Consider the following 24,029-nt stretch of genomic DNA (forward strand, 5'->3'; position numbering starts at 1 on the left):
TTCCCCATAGAAGAGCTGTAAACAGTTATGTCCCATCCTCCTGTCTCTGCAGTCTGTGTGTATATTAGAGCGTGGCTGAATTTTCTAACTCTACTTGGTGAGATATCATAAGAACTAGTAAGACTTGCCTTTAGATCAAGATAATTTCAAGTGTCTGGAAACATTGTTCTTTTTGCAGTATGTGTCACCCAACACTGTCATCTATACCAAACTAGCTATAGCTAGCGAGGCACAATGCATGCTTGGATGTGTGACTGCCTGGAAATGACATGTATGCTGCCCTAGGTTCCCTGATGGAAGGAAGAAACCATAATAAAATTACACTCACAGTACCAGAACATGTATTGAACATGCAACTGTGCATCATCACATGGATTACCATGAGCTTCTTTCATTAGAATACTAAGTTTTACTAGAATGTTCAGTAGTCTTCAGAAGTATAGCAGAATTTCAGTTAGCAATTGAAGGGTGGTGTGTAGCTGCCTTAGCTCTTGCAAAATGCAATGGATAACCTACTAGCTGCTTTCTACCTCCACCTTAAAACTGTGGCTCAACTGCAGTTGTTACTGGATGTCACAAGAACCAACCTGACCTAAGAGTGAATCCTGTTTATTAATCTACCTCAAAGTCTTGCAGAGGAGGCACCAAAAAAAACACACAGGGAAATATTTCCCCCACCCACTAAGTATTTCTCTCAGCAAGTTTTTTCCTCCTTTTCCTTACAATTTTACTGGAAAAGGGAGGAAAAACTAGTCTCCAGCACTTCCTAGATCTAACCCAAATGGTTTTACTGAAAAGTAACTAACTTCTGCTCCTAGCAAGGACACCCCTTTTAAGCAAGGAGATTAACTAGGTTCAGCAAACCTTGCAGGTGGGGGGCAGGGCAGAGTCTCAAACAAGCAGTCAACCTGATCACCTCCTGCCTCCAACCCTCAAAAAACAAAAAGAACACATTCAGTGGCCACAGAATGCTGAGTGTGTGTCTTGGACAAACTTAATCTTTCCCAGCAGTAGAATACTTAGTTCTTCCTGGTGTCGCTACAAGGAAGGCGGGGTGGGGTGGGAGATCCAACAAACACCTTGCTGCAAAATATCATAGCGGTAGTTTTAAGAGGACACACCTTTACTAAAATATTGAAAAGAAATACTCAGCAGACAGCTGGCTCCCTCTAGATCCACTAAATTGACTATTCAGTCTCCAAACACAGCAAAATTGCACTGCTTTAATAAAGCATCAACTTATGCATTTAACAATTCATTTTTATGAAGTTTACTACAAACACTGGTGAGCTGCCAAGACTTCTAAAATGCTTCTTAAGAACTGAAATACATGCGTTTTAAGCAAAAGTAGTAGGGCCCTGACTGTCAGATTTAGCCACAGAAAACCACATAGGTTCAAGGCACAGGAATTTTTGGCAGCTGCAACAACTTTTGTCTGCCACATTTATCTACACAGCCATTTGTTAACCAGAGTTTAACATAGGGCCCAGCATAAGAGGTGCATGCAAGAATGTTGCATTGTTTCTGGGAGCATAAAAACCTCTGAAATTCCTCTGTATTGGTACTGTGGACTTCAGTGGCTTAATTCTGACAGTCAAGAGTCCTACTACTTTTGCTTGAACTCCTGTTTCCTTCTTCTCTCACATGAAACTGCAGTGAACACACTATTGGCTACAGATTATCACTGAAAATGTACTTTAAAGGTGTGCAGCTAGGGGAGATATAACCCTCATATACTCTTCTGTATATGCTCTCAATGAAGGAAGAGAACATTAGGGCTAGCGTCTTACACCTTGTATTCAATTATGCACATAGGGCCTCAGATTGCAAGAGCAGTTATGCAGAATGCTGCTGGACTGTGACAACAAAGCAAGAGAACAGGATGTCACACCTTTCTTACAGCAGCTGAACTATTCCAGTTTAATAAGTCCTATTTTATAGCACAATATCAGGCACTGCAATAAAAATATATTTTGAAAAACGTAGATAACTATCAATAAGCAGATTTCTGTTGTAAACATAGAACGTAATGCAAATTACCATTAAATCTTTAATGAGATACCTGCAATTTTTAACATTGTCACATTTACAAATCTCACGTGAATAAAGGGTTGTTTCATGCAGACAGTTCTGATAAAAAGTAAGATCCACACAGTGAAATGTTGTCACCTTCTGTTGCTGATGACTCATTTGGAGTTGGGTTTATTGAGGTTTAAGAGGTTATCCACATTTCTATAAATATAGACATTAAGTGACTTTCATTGTCACTAGTACAGGTACATATAACCAACGTACAAAAGCTCCATTGGAAGCTACTTCAATTCTTTCAAAAAGGACCAGGATTTCATTATTTTATTTTTAAAAAGCTGTCACTTTCAGTATTGGAAAACACTAAATTGCATTTTTGGTTACCTTCGAAGCAGTATCTGGCTATAAAATTTGATTTTATACAAGTATCAATAAGTTATGTTTCCTGACATTCAGATATCCTCCCCATTATCTGATTAGTAGGTAAGTGAACACACTGTGTTGGTTGTGCCAAGTGGAAAATTCTTGCTGTTCCTTTAAGCTGTTCTCTTACAACGGAATTATTCACAGCACCAGTAGAGTAATACAGGCTTTACTTTAGCCCTTTAACCTGCTACCCAAATTGTTCATTTTTAAAAAAACAAAAACAAAACTGTACCAGTAAGAAAACTCATTTTTTTCCATCATATGTGTCCCATCCACTTAACACTGTTTGCACCACTGTAAACAAGGAAGGCTTAAAGCATAATTTGAGCAGACACAGGTCATCTTTAACCTCTTGTTTTTCTACAGTGTTAAAATGGTTAAAGTCTGTAAAGTTTCAATACATTTCTAAGAGTACTGCAAGAACAAAACAACAATCTGGCACTACATTTTAACAGCACTGGGCACATGGGATATGTAGATCTGTTGAATTTAGCTTAATTTACACTTATTTATGATCAAATTTTATTGCCACCAATTTCATTAAAAGGTAATATTGCACTATAAAAATCCAGAAACCCAAGTCCCTTATGGTAAAAGTTGACTGTCTCATTATTTAGTGTTTTGTCGGAGAGCAAACTCTTTAGAACATATCTCCATAGCACAATTAACTATGGTCCAAGCCTGATTAGCACTGCTTAATGATGGACAGCTATTTCTAAAGAACCCCTACACACCAAGGCATGCTACATTATCAGGAAACTCATCCATGCTTACGTATTCCATACTTTCCCCTCTATCAAGCTTCAGATAACATGAATACCACAACTGTGGTAGTTCAAATCATCCCAGCTCCAAGTGTTATTTTAAGAGAATCAGTCTAAAAGCATACCATACAGCCAGCCTTTCATTAAAAACCCTCCACATTCACAGCCTCCTTAAATAATGGTTTACTAGCTCCATATATGTTAAAGGACACTATTTGAAAGCTGCGTATCTTCATCTAAACACTCCACATACAAGCAGTAGTTGAAAAAACACTGAATGCCTTGAATGCAGTTTTCTTGCAAAGGCACTCTCAGACATATGATTACACCAACAAGCAGAACACTCTTCATTGTTTTATTTGGCTGTTTAAGACATCCAGGTCACATTTACCCACCCATCTGTTTCCTGATCATTTTATACTATGCAACAAGGGCGCCGTTTCTGTTTTGTTTTCTTAAAAAAGCAGTGCCCAAAAAAACTTGTGGGGAGACCAGGTAACGGGTCTGTGTCTGCAAAGCTTCCCACCAAGCCGACTGTTTTATTAGGCTGTGCAGGATCCAAACAAGCAGGCCAGGTGCTGGAAAGTGTTTTAGTCAAATGCCAAGAAGGAATTACCCCTCATGGCTACAGCAGCTCATCTCTTCTTTTTTTGCTGCCTCAGCATTTTCCTTCGCTTAATTATCATATCGTGCAGTTTCTCGAGTCCCTCTTTGAGCCCATCGCCTATGATAGCGCAGGTAGGCTGCAGGTGCCAGGGAGTGGAAGCGCTCAGCTCGCCTGTGGCCAACATCTTTTCCATCTCCGAGAGCGACAGCGAGTGTCTCAAGTCCTGCTTGTTGGCCACTATGAGCACAGGCACTCCTTGGTTCTCCGAGATCCGCGTGATTTTGTGCAGTTCCGTTTTGGCTTCTTCCATCCTTTCCACATCCACAGAATCCACCACGAAGACGATGCCGTCCGTGCAGCGGGTGTAGGACTTCCAGAGGGGCCGCAGCTTCTCCTGGCCTCCGACGTCCCAGAAGTGGAAAGTGACCGTCTTGTTGTTACCCAGCGTCACCTTGATCTTCTCGGTGTTGAAACCTTTGGTGGGGACGGTGTTGACGAACTCGTTGAACTGTAGCCGGTACAGGACGGTGGTCTTGCCGGCACAATCCAGTCCCAGGATCACAATGTGGAAGGACTGGAACGAAGGAAGGCTCGACAGGATCGGCGTCTGCTCCGACAACCCATTCCCCATCGCAGGGGAGGGGCCCGAGGCGAGCTGGGGGGCCCAGTCGCCCTCCGTCGCCGTCTCAAGCTGCCCGCCGCTGCTGGTCTCAGGCTCCTTCCTAGTCACGGTCCCTTCCTGACAACGAGACAAGCGCAGGGTCAGACCTAGAGGACGATCGCGGGGTCCGTGGCGGGCGGTAGGAAAACCCTGCCGAGAGGCGCCCACCACCGCCTTGACGCAGCTGCTCCTCCGCTACCCCCAGAAGCTCCAGCAAGGCTCCCTCCTACGATGCAGCAAAGGAGCGCCACTGCCTATGGCCCAACTGCGCCTCCTCTCTCTTCACCTAACCCCGCACGATTCCCGCCCCTTTTCACACTGCGCCCCTCTCATTGGACGGAGACAGCTGCGGTGGGCGGGCAAAGGAGCGGCGCAAAGAAAACGGAGCCCCAAACTCCCTCTTTCCTCGTTGCCCGCACCTCCCAGTGGCCAACCTGATTTTAACCCCCTCTCCTTTCCCCATTCGGAACAGCAGGGAATGGAGTGTGTTGCAGCGTCCAATCCGTTTAAGCTTTCAAGGGAAAAGGAAGTCGTCTCTTTTGATCCCCTGCCCACCTTTTGGGGGGGGGTTTGGAGCAGTGATAAGCACTCCGATCCAGCCTCCTTTCCTTCAGTTCCCGCCCTTTTCTGACAAGAACGCACGACTTGCCTCTGCCAGCACCAAAGGTCGTCTAGCACCCCCTACTCGAGGCTCTTGGATTTGAGGGCACTGCCAAGCAGCGCATCGACTCTCCTCTCTACCATTCCTCCGCACCTGTTGTGGCCATGTCGAGGTCCGTCTCTTCAAATGTCACCCTGGACAGCCGTCGTTTCCTCCCGTCACCAACAAGGTGAAGGGAAGCCAAGGCACCGCGTTCACACGACTTCGTCCCAGAAATACGAGTGGAGATTGGGGAATAAAAGACGAGCCGGCTTCAGCTACGCCACTCTAGCCATCTACCCCCTTCGCCTTCTCCTTCAGACTGGTGGAACATCATCATTATACCCGTAGAGCCTTTCCGTTGACTCCCTGACCCCCAGTCGTTTCCTAGCAACCTCATTCAAATGACGCCCTCACAGCGCAAAGGACGACAGCCAATGCCCCGCCCCTCAGCGATGACACGGCTTGCCCGGAGAGCCCCGCCTCCAAAGGAGTTCCATGCGCTCGCCGCATGCTCAGCGCTAGTCCCTCGGCCCATGTGCTGAGTCACGTGAGCTGTCAGATGGTTGGCCGCGCGTCCATCCCTCCAACAGCCGGAGCTTTGGCCACGCCCCCTCGCGCGCCTCTACAACTCCCCGTCCTAAGCCATTCCCTCAGCTGCGCCGCCTTCATGACTTTCTGCCTGTTGCCTCTGCGGCTTCTCGTTGCTTTCATCCGCATAAGTCGTTTCAGGCGTCATGGCCGTTGTCTTTCTTTCCTGCCCAGGGCTACCCGCTGAACAACTAGAACTAAACAACTGAACCAACTGTCATTACCGGGAAATGTGAGGTATTCATAACCAAGGAGGTACTTTGCAGCAGGGAAAGAGGGAGCCCTTTTCATACCAGGAAAAGATAGGCACCTGTTGGATTTCTTCCTGTTTTACTGACGGTCCAGGAGTCTAGTTAGGAAATGGTAGTGCCAAGTGTGAGAAATGATCAGATCTTTGCACTTGTATGTATAAGTGCAAGTCGCATTGATGATTGGCAAGAGCTGAAGAAAGTTTCTAAGTCAAAAAGAGAGATTGCCCTACGTAATTTTACATGTCTATGTACTGCCACACCCTTCCCACAGTATGTATACTCTGGGCCATCCCTGGGAAAAATAGCAGTGCCCTTGTTGTCAAGTTTGCAAGTCCACGCAGAGGGTTTATGGACCTGGTGCAGGTGTGCTGTTGGGGGCCCTGCTGCTGTGCCCTACAAGGACCCATGCATATGTGTTCGAAGCTGGGGGCTACATGCGAGAATTATTGCATGCACAGACTACATGCGAGAATTATTGCCTGTGGCTCCTCGTTCCCTGGGGTCAACCAGAATGATAGATGTGCTTCATTTTTTTCTTACATGGGAATAAGTAAATAGAGAGTGGGCTGGGCTTTTCCTGAGTACTTCCTCCAAATTCCAAACTCTTTCTGGCAGAACTTCTTTCAGTTTCCTGGGGCTCAGTCTCACAAGTCTTCTGGCTGTGGTCTGCTGCTGGCCTTCACTCAGAATTCCTCCCTTAAGGCCTGGGCTCACACCACTCCTACACCTTTCCCTGTGGTAACTGCCACAAAAAATTGCTCTCCAGTGGCACCTTGCCTGGAAATCTTAGGTGGCACTCACTCACTCCTTGAACTGTTTCCCCGGTGGGCCTGGAACAGGCCGCCTGCTCTGACACAGAATCCCTTCTTAAAACCTTCCCTGCTCCTTCTCTCCTCACACTTGGTCACTTAGCCTGGGCCAGTCATCAGCCCGCCTAACCAAACTTATCTCTGTTGCTGCCCAGACATTTTGTTTTGTTTTGTAGCAGTTCCTGTCTTAACCACTTAACCTACCTTAACCACTACACCACACTGGCTCTCAGGGATACTGCTTTAAGAAATAAGATAATGCCACAGAATCCACCCCCCAAAACATCACAAAAGCAATATTGCCAGGACTACTAGTGGTATGAATTTTAATTCATCAAGCAAGGGTATATATTTTTCCCAAACAAAGGTCATGCTTGTGAATCTGCCGCAGAAGCAAGTATATTTACATGGATTATCTGCCCCAGTTCCTGTTCTTATTATGGGAAAGCAATCAGTTCTTCGTGAGAATCCAGCACCACGCTGAGCCACCCTGGGGCTTCCCGTGGTCCAGCCTTTCACTTTGCATTATCATCTGGTAGCAGCTACATCCTGTGCCGCAGACTGCTTCATCACAAAGCAACAAAGTCAAAAAGAAGATCTATGAAGCCTCATGTCCGGGAAAAAAAATTATTCAACACTCCACTAGACCTGAATTAAATGAAAGAAAGACTCCTTTTAAAATACACAAGCGTTTTTGGTTTTCTTCTTCTTCTGTTAAGATTTTAAAATAAAAATAGCCGTTATGAGAAGTCAGGATCGCTTAGCCATTGTTGACCTCTTCAACAGGGACTTCATTCATAATTTTCTGTAGCTTATCGCTATCAGGCTTTCCTCCACTCATTCAAAAGATTCACCCCCACACACACAAGGGTGGCTTTTCCATTTTGCCAGCCATGGGAGGCAGTAGCAGCAAAGTTTTCTATGGGACAACACCATGTCCACGGAGGACACAATGTATTCATACATTCAGTATGTGAATTCTATAAATGCAGGGCTGGGCAAAGACATTATGCAGCCTGAGGTGAAGGTCAAGGTAGCAATACCCCCACCCTCACAATGTACCAAAGCAATTGGACTAGAAGTTTAATTTTACTTCAGTGCTGGTGACGGGGCAACAGGCTAGCTTAGGGACTGCAAGGCAACCTATGCAGCGCACAAAGCTCTGCTCTCCAACATCTCATCTCTGCTGCCCACCTACCCATAGCATCTGCTGCCTGAGGCAGCTGCTTCACTCTGCCTAATGGTAGGGCTGGCCCTGTCTCAATTGCTGTGACACATTGCTATGCATCCTTGGCAGCAGCTGGCATGGAAGTTTTTTCCATCTGTTTTAGGGGATCCCTAATTGCACCTGACAACTTGTGGCCCACCCCAAAGCAGCACACCAGCCAGGTAGAGATGGTGGTGGCAGTACATCTCCTCAGCTCTTGTCACCTGCCCACAACAGCAAAGCAGGGATGGGATTTAGATCACCCTAGCAGGTAACAATGCATGGCTAGTAGGCTGCACTCATGAGTCACGCACAATTGCCTTAGGGTCAAACCAGACAGGGCATTGGAGATCCATGACTGAATATCCTGCCTCGTTGAATTTATTTTAAACTCAGCTAGGGCCTCTGCACTGCATCAAGGTGGTGCTGGGGATTGAACAGGATATAACCTTTTCTACTCCTTCGCTAATTCAAACATGCAAATTCACATGTTTTTCAGTAATGAGCCAAATACCAGCTTGGTGGGGGTGTCTGATATTTTATTTATTTGTTTGCTTATAGTTATATACCATGCTTCTTGCATTATGGATTGCTTTCATGTGATTCCCAGGAGGTCTCCCATCCAGGCAGTGACCGCCAGAACCAGACCTTCTTAGCTTCAGCAAGATCTGGACCTCATGTACTTTCAGATCATATATCCAAGAAAGTGGTGTAAAGAGAAGAATTAAATCCCTCCTCCTGCAGTGTCCCCTCGAACTGTTCTTTTCAAGACTGGTAACAAGAGATGGGTAAGCCAATCAGAGGATTCCAGCATCTCATCTCTTAGATAAAGACAATAGTGCAGGGTTGGTGTGCTAAAATGCGACTGTGGAACAAAACAAATCTATGCTGCCTCTTACAATTGGCAGAGATCCATTGTGGCACTAAAGAGCTTGAAGTTTAACAATACCTTGATGCACAAAATAAGAAAATGAAACCTCCTTTTGCTTTATCTTCATGCCAGAGTAACTTCTGCTCATAGCCTAATGTAGCTGAGTCAGGCACCCCGTCTACCCCGTAAGCACTTCTGGGAGAAAAAGGGAGGAGAACTGGACAAGACATGAGTGCGGTTATCATTGATAAAGCTTGGGTGGGTGCTAGATAATGAAGCAAGGGCCAGCCTTTTTAGAGCCATAGCCTATCATTCTGTTGCACACCCTGCAGCAGACTAGTAGAGGTTCCCTGCCTTTTTAGAAACCATTGCTTCATGCAGAAGATGCTCTTCTCTCTACACATGAGACTAATAATGCAGAAATTGTATTTGGCACATACGTCAGTGGTCTGTTTCATATGCACTCTGTAAACTCATAGACAACTTGCATTTTCAAGACTACACAGAGATATTACAGTTGCCAGATACATTTGTGCAACTATCAAAAGAAATTATTTTTTCCAATGAAAACAAACTGGCTCAGCAGTGCAAGATGTGTTTTCTGGATGCTTTCAGTGTTTTGTCTACCACGTTGAAGCATGAGACCTGTCATGCTTGAGGTCTGCTAGAAACTACAAACATTTAACATCAGGTCACATCACGAGATGGGTGTTACAAATGGCAGCAGAGCATTTGGAGTAGGGCTTTCTAAGACTGCTAACACCATGAGGCTCATCTGATCTTAGCAACAGTGAGATAATTTTAGAAATCATCCCTATTGTACACAAGCCGAAAATACTCTTACCTTTTCATTTCTTCTTCGATAAGCCAGCTTTGCATCAGGACTTTCCTTGCCAAACATGAATAGAACATGTCCTCCCAAGCTTCTGAAGCAGCCCTATCCCAAAGCTAATTTTGCCACCAAAGCTTTGAGAATTCCGTCAAGTACATATGCTGCTTTTTGTTATTTAATGGTGCATGAAAATGTCGGTTTTAAAAGACTGAGGTTTATGAGATAAAAAAACACTTGTTTAATGATGAACTGGACAAACTGGAGGTCCTCCTAGCAGGGTGGTTATTCCAAACAGTTGTCTGTCTGTTTTCATTAAGAAGTTAAAAACAGAGCTCAGTAAAAAGGAAGAGGCAAAGTAATTGGCAGCTGATCTTATGAATCTACACTTCAGCTAATGTAATATAAGGAGAGGGTCATGCCACTGCAGCTAAAGAGCATCCCACTGTGCTTGACATGTGTGCACTACTACAACCATGCAAGGGATCTAGAGTTGTCTCAAAGGCCCATCCAATCCTGCCTATGCTGCCATCAGGAAACTGCCCTCCCATTCCACTTTTACCATCCCTCACACTGTAAAAGACACAGTACACATTTCTGTGGCTCAGCAAGACCATAACATAGGCTATCAGGAAGCAATGCCACAGCGATACACAAAACTGCTACTAATGAAGCACCAGGTGCCAGATTAGATCCCAGCAATGTAGCAAGGAAATGAGATGTCCATAGGATCTGGCACAAGAGACAAATGAGCACAAGATATACCCACCAGCATGCAAACATAATGCTTTGCCTACAAAAATATATGCAATACACTAAATGAAGCTTTCTGTGGAAACAAGAATACATGCTTTCATGACATCTTTAAGCCTGTTACCTGTATCTTAGCAAAGCCCTGTAAAAAGGTCAGACTAAAAGTTAAGATTCTTCTGAAATTTTAGAAACAGCATCTACTTATTGGACTTACTAGCTTCTAAATAAATTAAATAGCCACACACACACAAATTAGGCCACCTTTTAAAAAAGTATTACAAACATGCTAGAAATACTCTGAAGCCCTTAATTTGTATTGTATTGTGATGCTTCTTATTCCTCTCCATGGGCACTAGATCCTGTTCAGATAATTTTGGGATGTTTAAATGCATTTAATACTGAATAGGAAACTGAACTAATTTCAGTTTGTTGACAGTAGCAAGATATTTGATAGCGCAATGCCAAATCCATCTAGGAGTGCTCCAGTCATTAAAATCCTGACTCCCAAGCTTCACATTTCCTTCTACCATTCCCAGAACATCCATTCCCCATGTCTGCTTCCTGCTTCCTCTGCACTCCCACAATATTCTTTCAAAGAACTGTTGCTATCTTCTTTTTTGCATCAGTGTAAAAAACACTGACGACTTGCCTCATGGCAAAATATAAGAATGTCTACATCCTGTACAGGTCAAATTAACTCTCCTAAGTGCATAACAGGACAGGCGAGTCTCTAAGGTTGACTCTGCTCCTTAAAGGCTGCCATGGTTTTAAATAAAGTCTCATTCCTCATACTAACAAGAATTATTTCTATGAACCTCCCTTCCATCCCAAAGTCAAAATCATCCTATACCAGTAGTGAACTAATTCTGAGTGTTGATGTTTATGTAACCAAATCAGCACCATCCATACACAAGGTGAAAGGTTATCAGCTGAGGCTCACACAAACAAAAACCTCTAAAGGATAGGGAGGACCCAAAGACAGGACTGAAGATGCCCAATGGCCCCAGAAGGCTGAGTATCTGTTGTGGGGAGGTGGGGGGGGGGAACAGGACAGAAAACTGGGTAGAGGGAAGTGGACTAATCTAAAAGGATGTATGGCTTGTTGGCTGGCACCTGGATGGGAGCACATTTGTTGCAGGCCCCACGTTTTCAGTGATTTCTCCTCCAGACAGCCACTAAATTGCTATAGTCTGTACACGTTTGAAACACACTGTATATAAGAAGACAACTGCTCCAGTGTGGTTGCTATAGTACAAAAACCGATGAAAGAGCCAATCCTGTTGTTCAGTAATGAGTGGTAACAAAGCAAAAGGAGAGGTGATCTTGCCAGTAGTGTGGCTTAGTTCTGAAGGAAAAGTTTAGGTCTTAAAGCTCAGTTACCAACTCAAGAGGTTAAGTGTTTTTAAACATCTGCATATGCTATATTAGGCTGCATTAACAGAAGTATACTTTCCAAATCGCATTAAGTATAAGTTCCCCTCTATTCAGCACTGGTTAGGCCTCATCTTGAATACTGCATCCAGTTCTGGTCTCCGCACTTCAGGAAGGATGCAAACTGGAACAGGTTCAGAGGAGGGCAACAAGGATGATCAGGGGACTAGAAACCAAGCCCTATGAGGAGAGACTGAAAGAACTGAGCATGTTTAGCCTGAAGAAGACTGAGGGGAGATATGATAGCACTCTTCAAGTACATGAAAGGTTGTCACACAGAGGAGGGCCGGGATCTCTTCTCAATCATCCCAGAGTGCAGGACACGGAATAATGGGCTCAAGTGCAGGAAGCCAGATTTCGACTGGACATCAGGAAAAACTTTCTAACTGTTAGAGCCATACAACAATGGAACCAATTACCTAGAGAGGTAGTGGGCTCTCCAACACTGGAGGCATTCAAGAGGCAGCTGGACAGCCATCTGTCCGGAATGCTTTGGTTTGGATTCCTGCATTGAGCAGGGGGTTTCATTAGAATACTAAGTTTTACTAGAATGTTCAGTAGTCTTCAGAAGTATAGCAGAATTTCAGTTAGCAATTGAAGGGTGGTGTGTAGCTGCCTTAGCTCTTGCAAAATGCAATGGATAACCTACTAGCTGCTTTCTACCTCCACCTTAAAACTGTGGCTCAACTGCAGTTGTTACTGGATGTCACAAGAACCAACCTGACCTAAGAGTGAATCCTGTTTATTAATCTACCTCAAAGTCTTGCAGAGGAGGCACAAAAAAAACCACACAGGGAAATATTTCCCCCACCCACTAAGTATTTCTCTCAGCAAGTTTTTTCCTCCTTTTCCTTACAATTTTACTGGAAAAGGGAGGAAAAACTAGTCTCCAGCACTTCCTAGATCTAACCCAAATGGTTTTACTGAAAAGTAACTAACTTCTGCTCCTAGCAAGGACACCCCTTTTAAGCAAGGAGATTAACTAGGTTCAGCAAACCTTGCAGGTGGGGGGCAGGGCAGAGTCTCAAACAAGCAGTCAACCTGATCACCTCCTGCCTCCAACCCTCAAAAAACAAAAAGAACACATTCAGTGGCCACAGAATGCTGAGTGTGTGTCTTGGACAAACTTAATCTTTCCCAGCAGTAGAATACTTAGTTCTTCCTGGTGTCGCTACAAGGAAGGCGGGGTGGGGTGGGAGATCCAACAAACACCTTGCTGCAAAATATCATAGCGGTGGTTTTAAGAGGACACACCTTTACTAAAATATTGAAAAGAAATACTCAGCAGACAGCTGGCTCCCTCTAGATCCACTAAATTGACTATTCAGTCTCCAAACACAGCAAAATTGCACTGCTTTAATAAAGCATCAACTTATGCATTTAACAATTCATTTTTATGAAGTTTACTACAAACACTGGTGAGCTGCCAAGACTTCCAAAATGCTTCTTAAGAACTGAAATACATGCGTTTTAAGCAAAAGTAGTAGGGCCCTGGCTGTCAGATTTAGCCACAGAAAACCACATTGGTTCAAGGCATAGGAATTTTTGGCAGCTGCAACTACTTTTGTCTGCCACATTTATCTGCACAGCCATTTGTTAACCAGAGTTAAATGCATAGGGCCCAGCATAAGAGGTGCATGCAAGAATGTTGCATTGTTTCTGGGAGCATAAAAACCTCTGAAATTCCTCTGTATTGGTACTGTGGACTTCAGTGGCTCAATTCTGACTGTCAAGAGTCCTACTACTTTTGCTTGAACTCCTGTTTCCTTCTTCTCTCGCATGAAACTGCAGTGAACACACTATTGGCTACAGATTATCACTGAAAATGTACTTTAAAGGTGTGCAGCTAGGGGAGATATAACCCTCATATACTCTTCTGTATATGCTCTCAATGAAGGAAGAGAACACTAGGGCTAGCGCCTTACACCTTGTATTCAATTGTGCACATAGGGCCTCAGATTGCAAGAGCAGTTATGCAGAATGCTGCTGGACTGTGACAACAAAGCAAGAGAACAGGATGTCACACCTTTCTTACAGCAGCTGAACTATTCCAGTTTAATAAGTCCTATTTTATAGCACAATATCAGGCACTGCAATAAAAATATATTTTAAAAAACGTAGATAACTATCAATAAGCAGATTTCTGTTGTAAACATAGAACGTAATGCAAATTGCCATTAAATCTTTAATGAGATACCTGCAATTTTTAACATTGTCACATTTACAAATCTCACGTGAATAAAGGGTTGTTTCATGCAGACAGTTCTGATAAAAAGTAAGATCCACACAGTGAACCGTTGTCACCTTCTGTTGCTGATGACTCATTTGGAGTTGGGTTTATTGAGGTTTAAGAAGTTATCCACATTTCTACAAATATAGACATTAAGTGACTTTCATTGTCACTAGTACAGGTACATATAACCAACGTACAAAAGCTCCATTGGAAGCTACTTCAATTCTTTCAAAAAGGACCAGGATTTCATTATTTTATTTTTAAAAAGCTGTCACTTTCAGTATTGGAAAACACTAAAGTGCATTTTTGGTTACCTTCGAAGCAGTATCTGGCTATAAAATTTGATTTTATACAAGTATCAATAAGTTATGTTTCCTGACATTGATATCCTCCCCATTATCTAATTAGTAGGAAACCAACACACTGTGTTGGTTGTGCCAAGTGGAAAATTCTTGCTGTTCCTTTAAGCTGTTCTCTTACAACGGAATTATTCACAGCACCAGTAGAGTAATATAGGCTTTACTTTAGCCCTTTAACCTGCTACCCAAATTGTTCATTTTTAAAAAAACAAAACTGTACCAATAAGAAAACTCATATTTTCCATCATATGTGTCCCATCCACTTAACACTGTTTGCACCACTGTAAACAAGGAATGCTTAAAGCATAATTTGAGCAGACACAGGTCATCTTTAACCTCTTGTTTTTCTACAGTGTTAAAATGGTTTGAGTCTGTAAAGCTTCAATACATTCCCAAGAGTACTGCAAGAACAAAACAACAATCTGGCACTACATTTTAACAGCACTGGGCACATGGGATATGTAGATCTGTTGAATTTAGCTTAATTTACACTTATTTATGATCAAATTTTATTGCCACCAATTTCATTAAAAGGTAATATTGCACTATAAAAATCCAGAAATCCAAGTCCCTTATGGTAAAAGTTGACTTTGTCTCATTATTTAGTGTTTTGTCGGAGAGCAAACTCTTTAGACATATCTCCATAGCACAATTAAGTATGGTCCAAGCCTGATTAGCACTGCTTAATGATGGACAGCTATTTCTAAAGAACCCCTACACACCAAGGCATGCTACATTATCAGGAAACTCATCCATGCTTACGTATTCCATACTTTCCCCTCCATCAAGCTTCAGATAACATGAATACCACAACTGTGGTAGTTCAAATCATCCCAGCTCCAAGTGTTATTTTAAGAGAATCAGTCTAAAAGCATACCATACAGCCAGCCTTTCATTAAAAACCCTCCACATTCACAGCCTCCTTAAATAATGGTTTTCTAGCTCCATATATGTTAAAGGACACTATTTGAAAGCTGCGTATCTTCATCTAAACACTCCACATACAAGCAGTAGTTGAAAAAACACTGAATGCCTTGAATGCAGTTTTCTTGCAAAGGCACTCTCAGACATATGATTACACCAACAAGCAGAACACTCTTCATTGTTTTATTTGGCTGTTTAAGATATCCAGGTCACATTTACCCACCCATCTGTTTCCTGATCATTTTATACTATGCAACAAGGGCGCCGTTTCTGTTTTGTTTTCTTAAAAAAGCAGTGCCCAAAAAAACTTGTGGGGAGACCAGGTAACGGGTCTGTGTCTGCAAAGCTTCCCACCAAGCCGACTGTTTTATTAGGCTGTGCAGAATCCAAACAAGCAGGCCAGGTGCTGGAAAGTGTTTTAGTCAAATGCCAAGAAGGAATTACCCCTCATGGCTACAGCAGCTCATCTCTTCTTTTTTTGCTGCCTCAGCATTTTCCTTCGCTTAATTATCATATCGTGCAGTTTCTCGAGTCCCTCTTTGAGCCCATCGCCTATGATAGCGCAGGTAGGCTGCAGGTGCCAGGGAGTGGAAGCGCTCAGCTCGCCTGTGGCCAACATCTTTTCCATCTCCGAGAGCGACAGCGAGTGTCTCAAGTCCTGCTTGTTGGCCACTATGAGCACAGGCACTCCTTGGTTCTCCGAGATCCGCGTGATTTTGTGCAGTTCCGTTTTGGCTTCTTCCATCCTTTCCACATCCACAGAATCCACCACGAAGACGATGCCGTCCGTGCAGCGGGTGTAGGACTTCCAGAGGGGCCGCAGCTTCTCCTGGCCTCCGACGTCCCAGAAGTGGAAAGTGACCGTCTTGTTGTTGCCCAGCGTCACCTTGATCTTCTCGGTGTTGAAACCTTTGGTGGGGACGGTGTTGACGAACTCGTTGAACTGTAGCCGGTACAGGACGGTGGTCTTGCCGGCACAATCCAGTCCCAGGATCACAATGTGGAAGGACTGGAACGAAGGAAGGCTCGACAGGATCGGCGTCTGCTCCGACAACCCATTCCCCATCGCAGGGGAGGGGCCCGAGGCGAGCTGGGGGGCCCAGTCGCCCTCCGTCGCCGTCTCAAGCTGCCCGCCGCTGCTGGTCTCAGGCTCCTTCCTAGTCACGGTCCCTTCCTGACAACGAGACAAGCGCAGGGTCAGACCTAGAGGACGATCGCGGGGTCCGTGGCGGGCGGTAGGAAAACCCTGCCGAGAGGCGCCCACCACCGCCTTGACGCAGCTGCTCCTCCGCTACCCCCAGAAGCTCCAGCAAGGCTCCCTCCTACGATGCAGCAAAGGAGCGCCACTGCCTATGGCCCAACTGCGCCTCCTCTCTCTTCACCTAACCCCGCACGATTCCCGCCCCTTTTCACACTGCGCCCCTCTCATTGGACGGAGACAGCTGCGGTGGGCGGGCAAAGGAGCGGCGCAAAGAAAACGGAGCCCCAAACTCCCTCTTTCCTCGTTGCCCGCACCTCCCAGTGGCCAACCTGATTTTAACCCCCTCTCCTTTCCCCATTCGGAACAGCAGGGAATGGAGTGTGTTGCAGCGTCCAATCCGTTTAAGCTTTCAAGGGAAAAGGAAGTCGTCTCTTTTGATCCCCTGCCCACCTTTTGGGGGGGGGTTTGGAGCAGTGATAAGCACTCCGATCCAGCCTCCTTTCCTTCAGTTCCCGCCCTTTTCTGACAAGAACGCACGACTTGCCTCTGCCAGCACCAAAGGTCGTCTAGCACCCCCTACTCGAGGCTCTTGGATTTGAGGGCACTGCCAAGCAGCGCATCGACTCTCCTCTCTACCATTCCTCCGCACCTGTTGTGGCCATGTCGAGGTCCGTCTCTTCAAATGTCACCCTGGACAGCCGTCGTTTCCTCCCGTCACCAACAAGGTGAAGGGAAGCCAAGGCACCGCGTTCACACGACTTCGTCCCAGAAATACGAGTGGGGATTGGGCAATAAAAGACGAGCCGGCTTCAGCTACGCCACTCTAGCCATCTACCCCCTTCGCCTTCTCCTTCAGACTGGTGGAACATCATCATTATACCCGTAGAGCCTTTCCGTTGACTCCCTGACCCCCAGTCGTTTCCTAGCAACCTCATTCAAATGACGCCCTCACAGCGCAAAGGACGACAGCCAATGCCCCGCCCCTCAGCGATGACACGGCTTGCCCGGAGAGCCCCGCCTCCAAAGGAGTTCCATGCGCTCGCCGCATGCTCAGCGCTAGTCCCTCGGCCCATGTGCTGAGTCACGTGAGCTGTCAGATGGTTGGCCGCGCGTCCATCCCTCCAACAGCCGGAGCTTTGGCCACGCCCCCTCGCGCGCCTCTACAACTCCCCGTCCTAAGCCATTCCCTCAGCTGCGCCGCCTTCATGACTTTCTGCCTGTTGCCTCTGCGGCTTCTCGTTGCTTTCATCCGCATAAGTCGTTTCAGGCGTCATGGCCGTTGTCTTTCTTTCCTGCCCAGGGCTACTCGCTGAACAACTAGAACTAAACAACTGAACCAACTGTCATTACCGGGAAATGTGAGGTATTCATAACCAAGGAGGTACTTTGCAGCAGGGAAAGAGGGAGCCCTTTTCATACCAGGAAAAGATAGGCACCTGTTGGATTTCTTCCTGTTTTACTGACGGTCCAGGAGTCTAGTTAGGAAATGGTAGTGCCAAGTGTGAGAAATGATCAGATCTTTGCACTTGTATGTATAAGTGCAAGTCGCATTGATGATTGGCAAGAGCTGAAGAAAGTTTCTAAGTCAAAAAGAGAAAGTGCTTTCACACTACACTTTATTCTGTTATTCTGACAGTTTCTTACCTGTTAATTTCCACATTATATTTGACCTTTCACACGACATACCAGGTAGCTCCGGAATTCTGGTGGAATGTAGTGGAAGTTTAGCGCAAATTTCCGTGACAAATGATACCAGAAATAATCAATTAGCAAGGCTGGGAACAGGAACATCATGGGAGTTTTTCGCTAGTTACAGCTGCTCACATGACAGACATCCCTGTGGATCTACATCCCTTGGGGTTGTAGTGGACAGCAAAATGAAAATGTTGACCCAGTGTGCGGCAGCTGTGAAAAAGGCAAATTCCATGCTAGCGATAATTAGGAAAGGTATTGAAAATAAAACAGCCGATATCATAATGCCGTTGTATAAATCTATGGTGCGGCCGCATTTGGAATACTGTGTACAGTTCTGGTCGCCTCATCTCAAAAAGGATATTATAGAGTTGGAAAAGGTTCAGAAGAGGGCAACCAGAATGATCAAGGGGATGGAGCGACTCCCTTATGAGGAAAGGTTGCAGCATTTGGGGCTTTTAAGTTTAGAGAAAAGGCGGGTCAGAGGAGACATGATAGAAGTGTATAAAATTATGCATGGCATTGAGAAAGTGGATAGAGAAAAGTTCTTCTCCCTCTCTCATAATACTGGAACTCGTGGACATTCAAAGAAGCTGAATGTTGGAAGATTCAGGACAGACAGAAGGAAGTACTTCTTTACTCAGCGCATAGTTAAACTATGGAATTTGCTCCCACAAGATGCAGTAATGGCCACCAGCTTGTATGGCTTTAAAAGAAGATTAGACAAATTCATGGAGGACAGGGCTATCAATGGCTACTAGCCATGATGGCTGTGCTCTGCCAGCCAAGTCAGAGGCAGTATGCTTCTGAAAACCAGTTGCCAGAAGCCTCAGGAGGGGAGAGTGTTCTTGCACTCGGGTCCTGCTTGCGGGCTTCCCCCAGGCACCTGGTAGGCCACTGTGAGAACAGGATGCTGGACTAGATGGGCCACTGGCCTGATCCAGCAGGCTCTTCTTATGTTCTTATCCCAGCATGCAGTGTGAAACGGGGGAAATGAGCAGGAGCCACCTTAAAAACAGAAGGGGAAAATGAGCAGGAACTCTAAAGGATAGGGAGGACCCAAAGACAGTCCAGTTAGGACTAAAGATGCTCAATGGCCCCAGAACGCTGAGTATCTGTTGTAGGAAGGTGTGGGGGAACAGGACAGAAAACAATGGAAGTTAATTTACTTGACTTGAATACTTGATTAATATTGCAATCCTACTCCTGATTTAAACCACTGTGTCACCACCTGCCCCAACAGAGCCTGGTGATCTACCAACATAAAGAATCCATGCTGGCATTGTGTTACTATTGCAAAATCTTTATGCCAGTAGAGCACCACCAGTGCAGCTGGGTGAAGCTGGAGGCATGTGGGATGAGAACTTATCTATACACACACAGTAAAAAAAAAAAAAGAACCCAGTGGCGCAGACACATATCTGTAGAAGAGTTGGTGAAAGTATAAATGCTTCCATTGAAGTCAATGGAAAGTCCAAGTAACTGCCCCATCTTATTCACAGTCTGTTCTGACTGTGGATTCCAACTGTGGATGCCACCCTAGGCTCCTACTGGGAGGAAGGGTGGGATATAAATCTAATAATAACAACAACAACAACAACTAAGGCTGCAATCCAGTATACACTCACCTGGGAATAAGTCTCATTGAAACCAATGGAGCTTACTTCTGAGCAGACATGCATTGGATTGCAGCCTTATTCTTCAGCCTATCACAGTACATCTCTAACTCTGCACCCAATCACAACACATCACTAGGTTGGTTTGCCACCTGTTCCTTATTTAAAGGAACAGTTCCTAATTTAGCAATACAGAATTTTAATTCTAAATAAGGAACTGTTCCTTTAAATAAGGAACAAGTAAGCATGCATTGTGTAGAAAAAGGCTTTGTTTGGTCACAAACTCCAAACCCAGTATGTATTGCTCCCTGTATATACTGCACTGATGAAGGCAATGGGGAGCACAACAGCCCTGTAGCCAGGATGGGGCAAATGGGTGGACCACCACCCCCAGCTGTGCTTCAATCCTTCAGGATTTTTTAATTTTCTTTTTTATTTGTGACATGACAGACAATGGCAGTCTTCATTTAAACAATAACAGCTCATTTTAAGAACAGGACCTTCTGAAAAATTCCCTGAATAAGGTAGGGCAAGTGCATAACCAAAGCTTCATCTAGAAGAGCCCCCCAAAGTCTGCTCACTCAAAACTTTTTCTCAGGTAGATTTTTCATTATCGCAATCACCCTATAATTACTTCAGTGATTCTGGGGGGGGGAATCTAGTATAGTAACATAACCCTTGAAGACTTTATTTTAAAACTTTATACTATGGGTTATAGTTAGACTCTACGGTAAGAAGTAAGAGTTTGTTTATTCTGCAGTTATTATGATGAGTAGAGGAGCATTGAGTGCTTGTTACTAAAGCTTGAAATAAAGAGATAACTTAAAGTGATCCGAAAAAATATGTGCCCTGAGTTACTTCTTAGTCTTTTAAAGCACTCACTATACTTGCTATCATTATGGGTATTTGTTCTTCTTCCTCTTGACTATTTGATGGCAAAAGATGAAAACAGCCCTAGAGGAATAGAAACACTGTTGTGCACACTACAGGTGGCTGGCTGGCCCCCTAGGCTGAAACTGAGATGTGATTTCTGATTTTCCCAATGTGTGCAGCTCAGCATGAGGCCTTTTCAAGGTTTCTGGATACAAAAATCAACCCAGAAACCAGTGGAAAAAAAGTTTGTTTTCCACAAATTAGTTTCCAATCACATAATTAGTCCTTTATATAGCAACAAGTTAAAAAGTTTTCCCTGTCCAACAGGAAGGAAAATATAAAGATCAGCAACAAACCCAGAAGGAGGGACACTCAAGGAGGAGGTATAAAACACACCTTAAGGTATTTATTTTCTTTCTGCCCTTCCCTAAACTTGTAGGATGGACAAATTCATTTTTTGGGTGGAATCTAAAACTGAGATACCTAATCCAGTATCAAAGCCAAGCTCAGCAGCTCACTGTCATTACCAAAGTAATGCAGTTCATGAAGAATCAGAACACAGGGACAGACCACAGCTGAAAGAGGACTAGGCAAATTCAAGCTTTTGAGTTTGGTATTCCTGGGGCTCTTTCAAGAAAGGGTGAGACAATTCAACAGTTTGTACTTCATTCGTGTAAATTAACACACTCTGTGTAAGGAGGAGGAATGAGGGGAAAGGTCACTGCCTTTCCTTTCCCCTGTCCTGACCCTCACAACCTCTCCACTGGGGTGTGTGTGCCTGATGCTATGTGCCTCTTCCCCCCCACCCCATACCCCACATAGAAATGTGGCTGTCCCATCTAACAAGGAAGGCTTGCTACAGGGCTGGAGCACAGCCTATTTGAGTCTTAACTGTTGCTTTCCATTCATCCACTAAGCCAAAAATCTTGGTCCAAGCCTTTGTCTTTGTGTGTCTTGCTTGGCTAATGCCATATCTTTGCTTGCTTTGTTTAATTCCCCACATCCAATAAATATATTAGACTTTCACAAAAGCAGCATTGAATGTCATGTGGCTCATTACAGGCTGCTTGTAGATCTGTTGCCACTATTATTTTGCAGATGATTAATCGCTTGTTCTGCTAGGATTTGTCCAGTCATTATAAAGTCAATGTGTGTTCCTGAGACTGGGAGTTTCTAATCTAGGATTATAGGAAGAAAACAGGGAGAGGGAAGCACACACAAAATAGAAAGTGGAGAAAAGTCTGTTTAGACCCACATAAACATGAGCAATAGTCTTTTCCTGCCACCTACCTGAAATCTGTATCAATGTTTTCCATCCACTGAATGACCATAAACCTGATATTGCTATATCTTATAGAGGAAAATCCAAATGACTTCAGAGAGCAGATTGAAAATGCTGACTGGATTTTATCATACCAAGTTCTGATTTTAAAGTTGGGAAATAGAATCTTTGAAGGGGGGGATGACACGTTTATCTGTACCAATTTATTAGTAGATGTAAGCACATAAGCAAGGGAGTTTCTCTTGGTACCAACTCTGACATTATTTCAGTGTCGAGCAAAAACTTGTTTTTGCTTATTCTTGTTTCTTGGTGTGAAATTAGTTTTAAAGATTAACTATGTGGTGATTATGACAATACGGGAGGAGGTCTTGTGAACTGTATTATTTTTTATGTGTTCACCAGAACTGTTTTATGGCATTTTAAATTTTGAATCCCATGAGTTTTGTATCTGAGATCTGCTATTTTTACATTGTACATCGCCTTGAGATGACATTAAGATGATTAATGTCTAATACTAAATAAATCTGATAGAATCTGGTATCCAATCAGTCTTGCCAGTGAAATATTAAATCCTGGCTGACATTTTCCTTCAATAGGGTTGAGTCTGAATGATGGCTAAATTTATGTCTAACTTAGACACGACAGAAAAAATTACATCTCACAGTTTTAAAGTAGATTCCCAACCCCTTTACATACAGGTTAACTGATGTGCTATTATTTCTCTCCCTCCTGCACACTGGTATGCATAATGTCTAATGAAAGCCTTCCCAAACTGTGGTTCTTGGACCACGAGTGGTCCACGAGCTTCATTCAGGTGATCCATGGCATGTCTGCATTCAATATTCATATTTTAATTGTATTTTTGTTGCTTTGTTTCTTACATTGTATTTTATTGAATTACAACTTGAATTCTGCTGGGAGGAAGGGTGGGATATAAATCAAATAATAATAATAATAATTCTATTGAATGCAAATTATATTACAATAAAATGCAATATAAGAAATAAAAGAAGCAATCAAAATGCAGTTAAAATCATACAGTATCTAGCATAGTTCATTACAATTGCCTGGCAGAAAAATCATTAAGTGGTCTGCCAAGACTCTCAGCAATGTTCAAATGGTCCATTGGGAAAACAAGTTTGGGAACTACTGGTCTAATGTGTATATATGGATGCCAATGCAACCTTCACACATGTATATGTGAGAGAAATGAGTTTCTCAGTGCAAATGTATCCTCATGCATAGTGTTTTCGTGTGCAGTATTAACTGCACACAATGCTTCGCTGCACACGCATATCTCTGGAGTGACCACAGGTATTTCAGCAAAACTGTTTGAGATCATCACATCTATGCTGTGGTATTTTTGGATATTCCAGAAGGTGTGTGTCACCAGGGAACCTTTAGACTACTTAAATCTCAACTTGGAAGAGAAAGTGTGAGTCTGATTTTTAAGTTCAAGGGAATGTTACTAACCTGCTCATTCTAAAAATGTCTTAAATGAAAATTGTATGTATTAACTTGATTAATGATTACATGGCTTTCATGGTAGACAACATTTGATGTACACATTAATGATAGATTTGCTTTTTGTATTTTGTCATAATGTTGTAATTACAGTTGACAACCTAGAACCCAGACATTATAATCTGTCCAATGAAGTGATTAATAGTAAAGTGTTATGTGGGACCGCAATACTTGTTGGAACACCTCTCCCGATACGAACCTACCCGTACACTGTGCTCAACATCAAAGGCCCTCCTCCTTTCAAAGCCCGGAAGGTGACAACGAGAAAAAGGGCCTTCTCAGTGGTGGCCCCCGAACTGTGGAATACTCTTCCTGATGAGGTATGCCTGGTGCCAACATTATTATATTTTCGGCGCCAGGTAAAAACCTTCCTCTTCTCCCAGGCTTTTTAATATTTTGATATTCAATATTTTAATACTTTAATATTTAATATTGTAATTTTTAACACCTTAACATC

General features: G+C 43.8%; 2 protein-coding genes and 1 long non-coding RNA gene across 5 annotated transcripts; 1 reads left to right on the top strand and 2 right to left on the bottom strand.

Annotated features, from left to right (window-relative positions):
• Positions 1–2,036: 2,036 nt before the first annotated feature.
• LOC133365020 (ADP-ribosylation factor-like protein 4A) lies at positions 2,037–5,593 on the bottom strand. Of its 2 annotated transcripts, none has more exons than XM_061586209.1 (2): positions 5,241–5,593; positions 2,037–4,564 (listed from the first exon to the last, which is right to left on the bottom strand). In XM_061586209.1, the coding sequence occupies exon 2, from the start codon at positions 4,454–4,456 to the stop codon at positions 3,854–3,856; it is 603 nt and encodes a 200-aa protein (XP_061442193.1). In that variant the 5' UTR covers positions 4,457–4,564; positions 5,241–5,593; the 3' UTR covers positions 2,037–3,853. The 2 variants fall into 2 exon arrangements, with proteins under 2 accessions (XP_061442193.1, XP_061442194.1); XM_061586210.1 differs by lacking the exon at positions 5,241–5,593 and adding an exon at positions 5,136–5,234.
• An 8,442-nt stretch (positions 5,594–14,035) lies between these two features.
• LOC133365242 (ADP-ribosylation factor-like protein 4A) lies at positions 14,036–17,596 on the bottom strand. Of its 2 annotated transcripts, none has more exons than XM_061586854.1 (2): positions 17,235–17,596; positions 14,036–16,558 (listed from the first exon to the last, which is right to left on the bottom strand). In XM_061586854.1, exon 2 carries the CDS (start codon positions 16,448–16,450, stop codon positions 15,848–15,850), a length of 603 nt encoding a protein of 200 aa, XP_061442838.1. In that variant the 5' UTR covers positions 16,451–16,558; positions 17,235–17,596; the 3' UTR covers positions 14,036–15,847. The 2 variants fall into 2 exon arrangements, with proteins under 2 accessions (XP_061442838.1, XP_061442839.1); XM_061586855.1 differs by lacking the exon at positions 17,235–17,596 and adding an exon at positions 17,130–17,228.
• On the top strand, positions 16,353–24,029 carry LOC133365243 (uncharacterized). The gene is made up of 3 exons (XR_009758143.1): positions 16,353–17,948; positions 21,094–21,168; positions 23,666–24,029. It is a non-coding gene; the product is annotated as an uncharacterized LOC133365243 (long non-coding RNA).

Source organism: Rhineura floridana, chromosome 10 (assembly GCF_030035675.1).
Source record: "Rhineura floridana isolate rRhiFlo1 chromosome 10, rRhiFlo1.hap2, whole genome shotgun sequence".
In the NCBI taxonomy this organism is placed as follows: domain Eukaryota; kingdom Metazoa; phylum Chordata; class Lepidosauria; order Squamata; family Rhineuridae; genus Rhineura; species Rhineura floridana.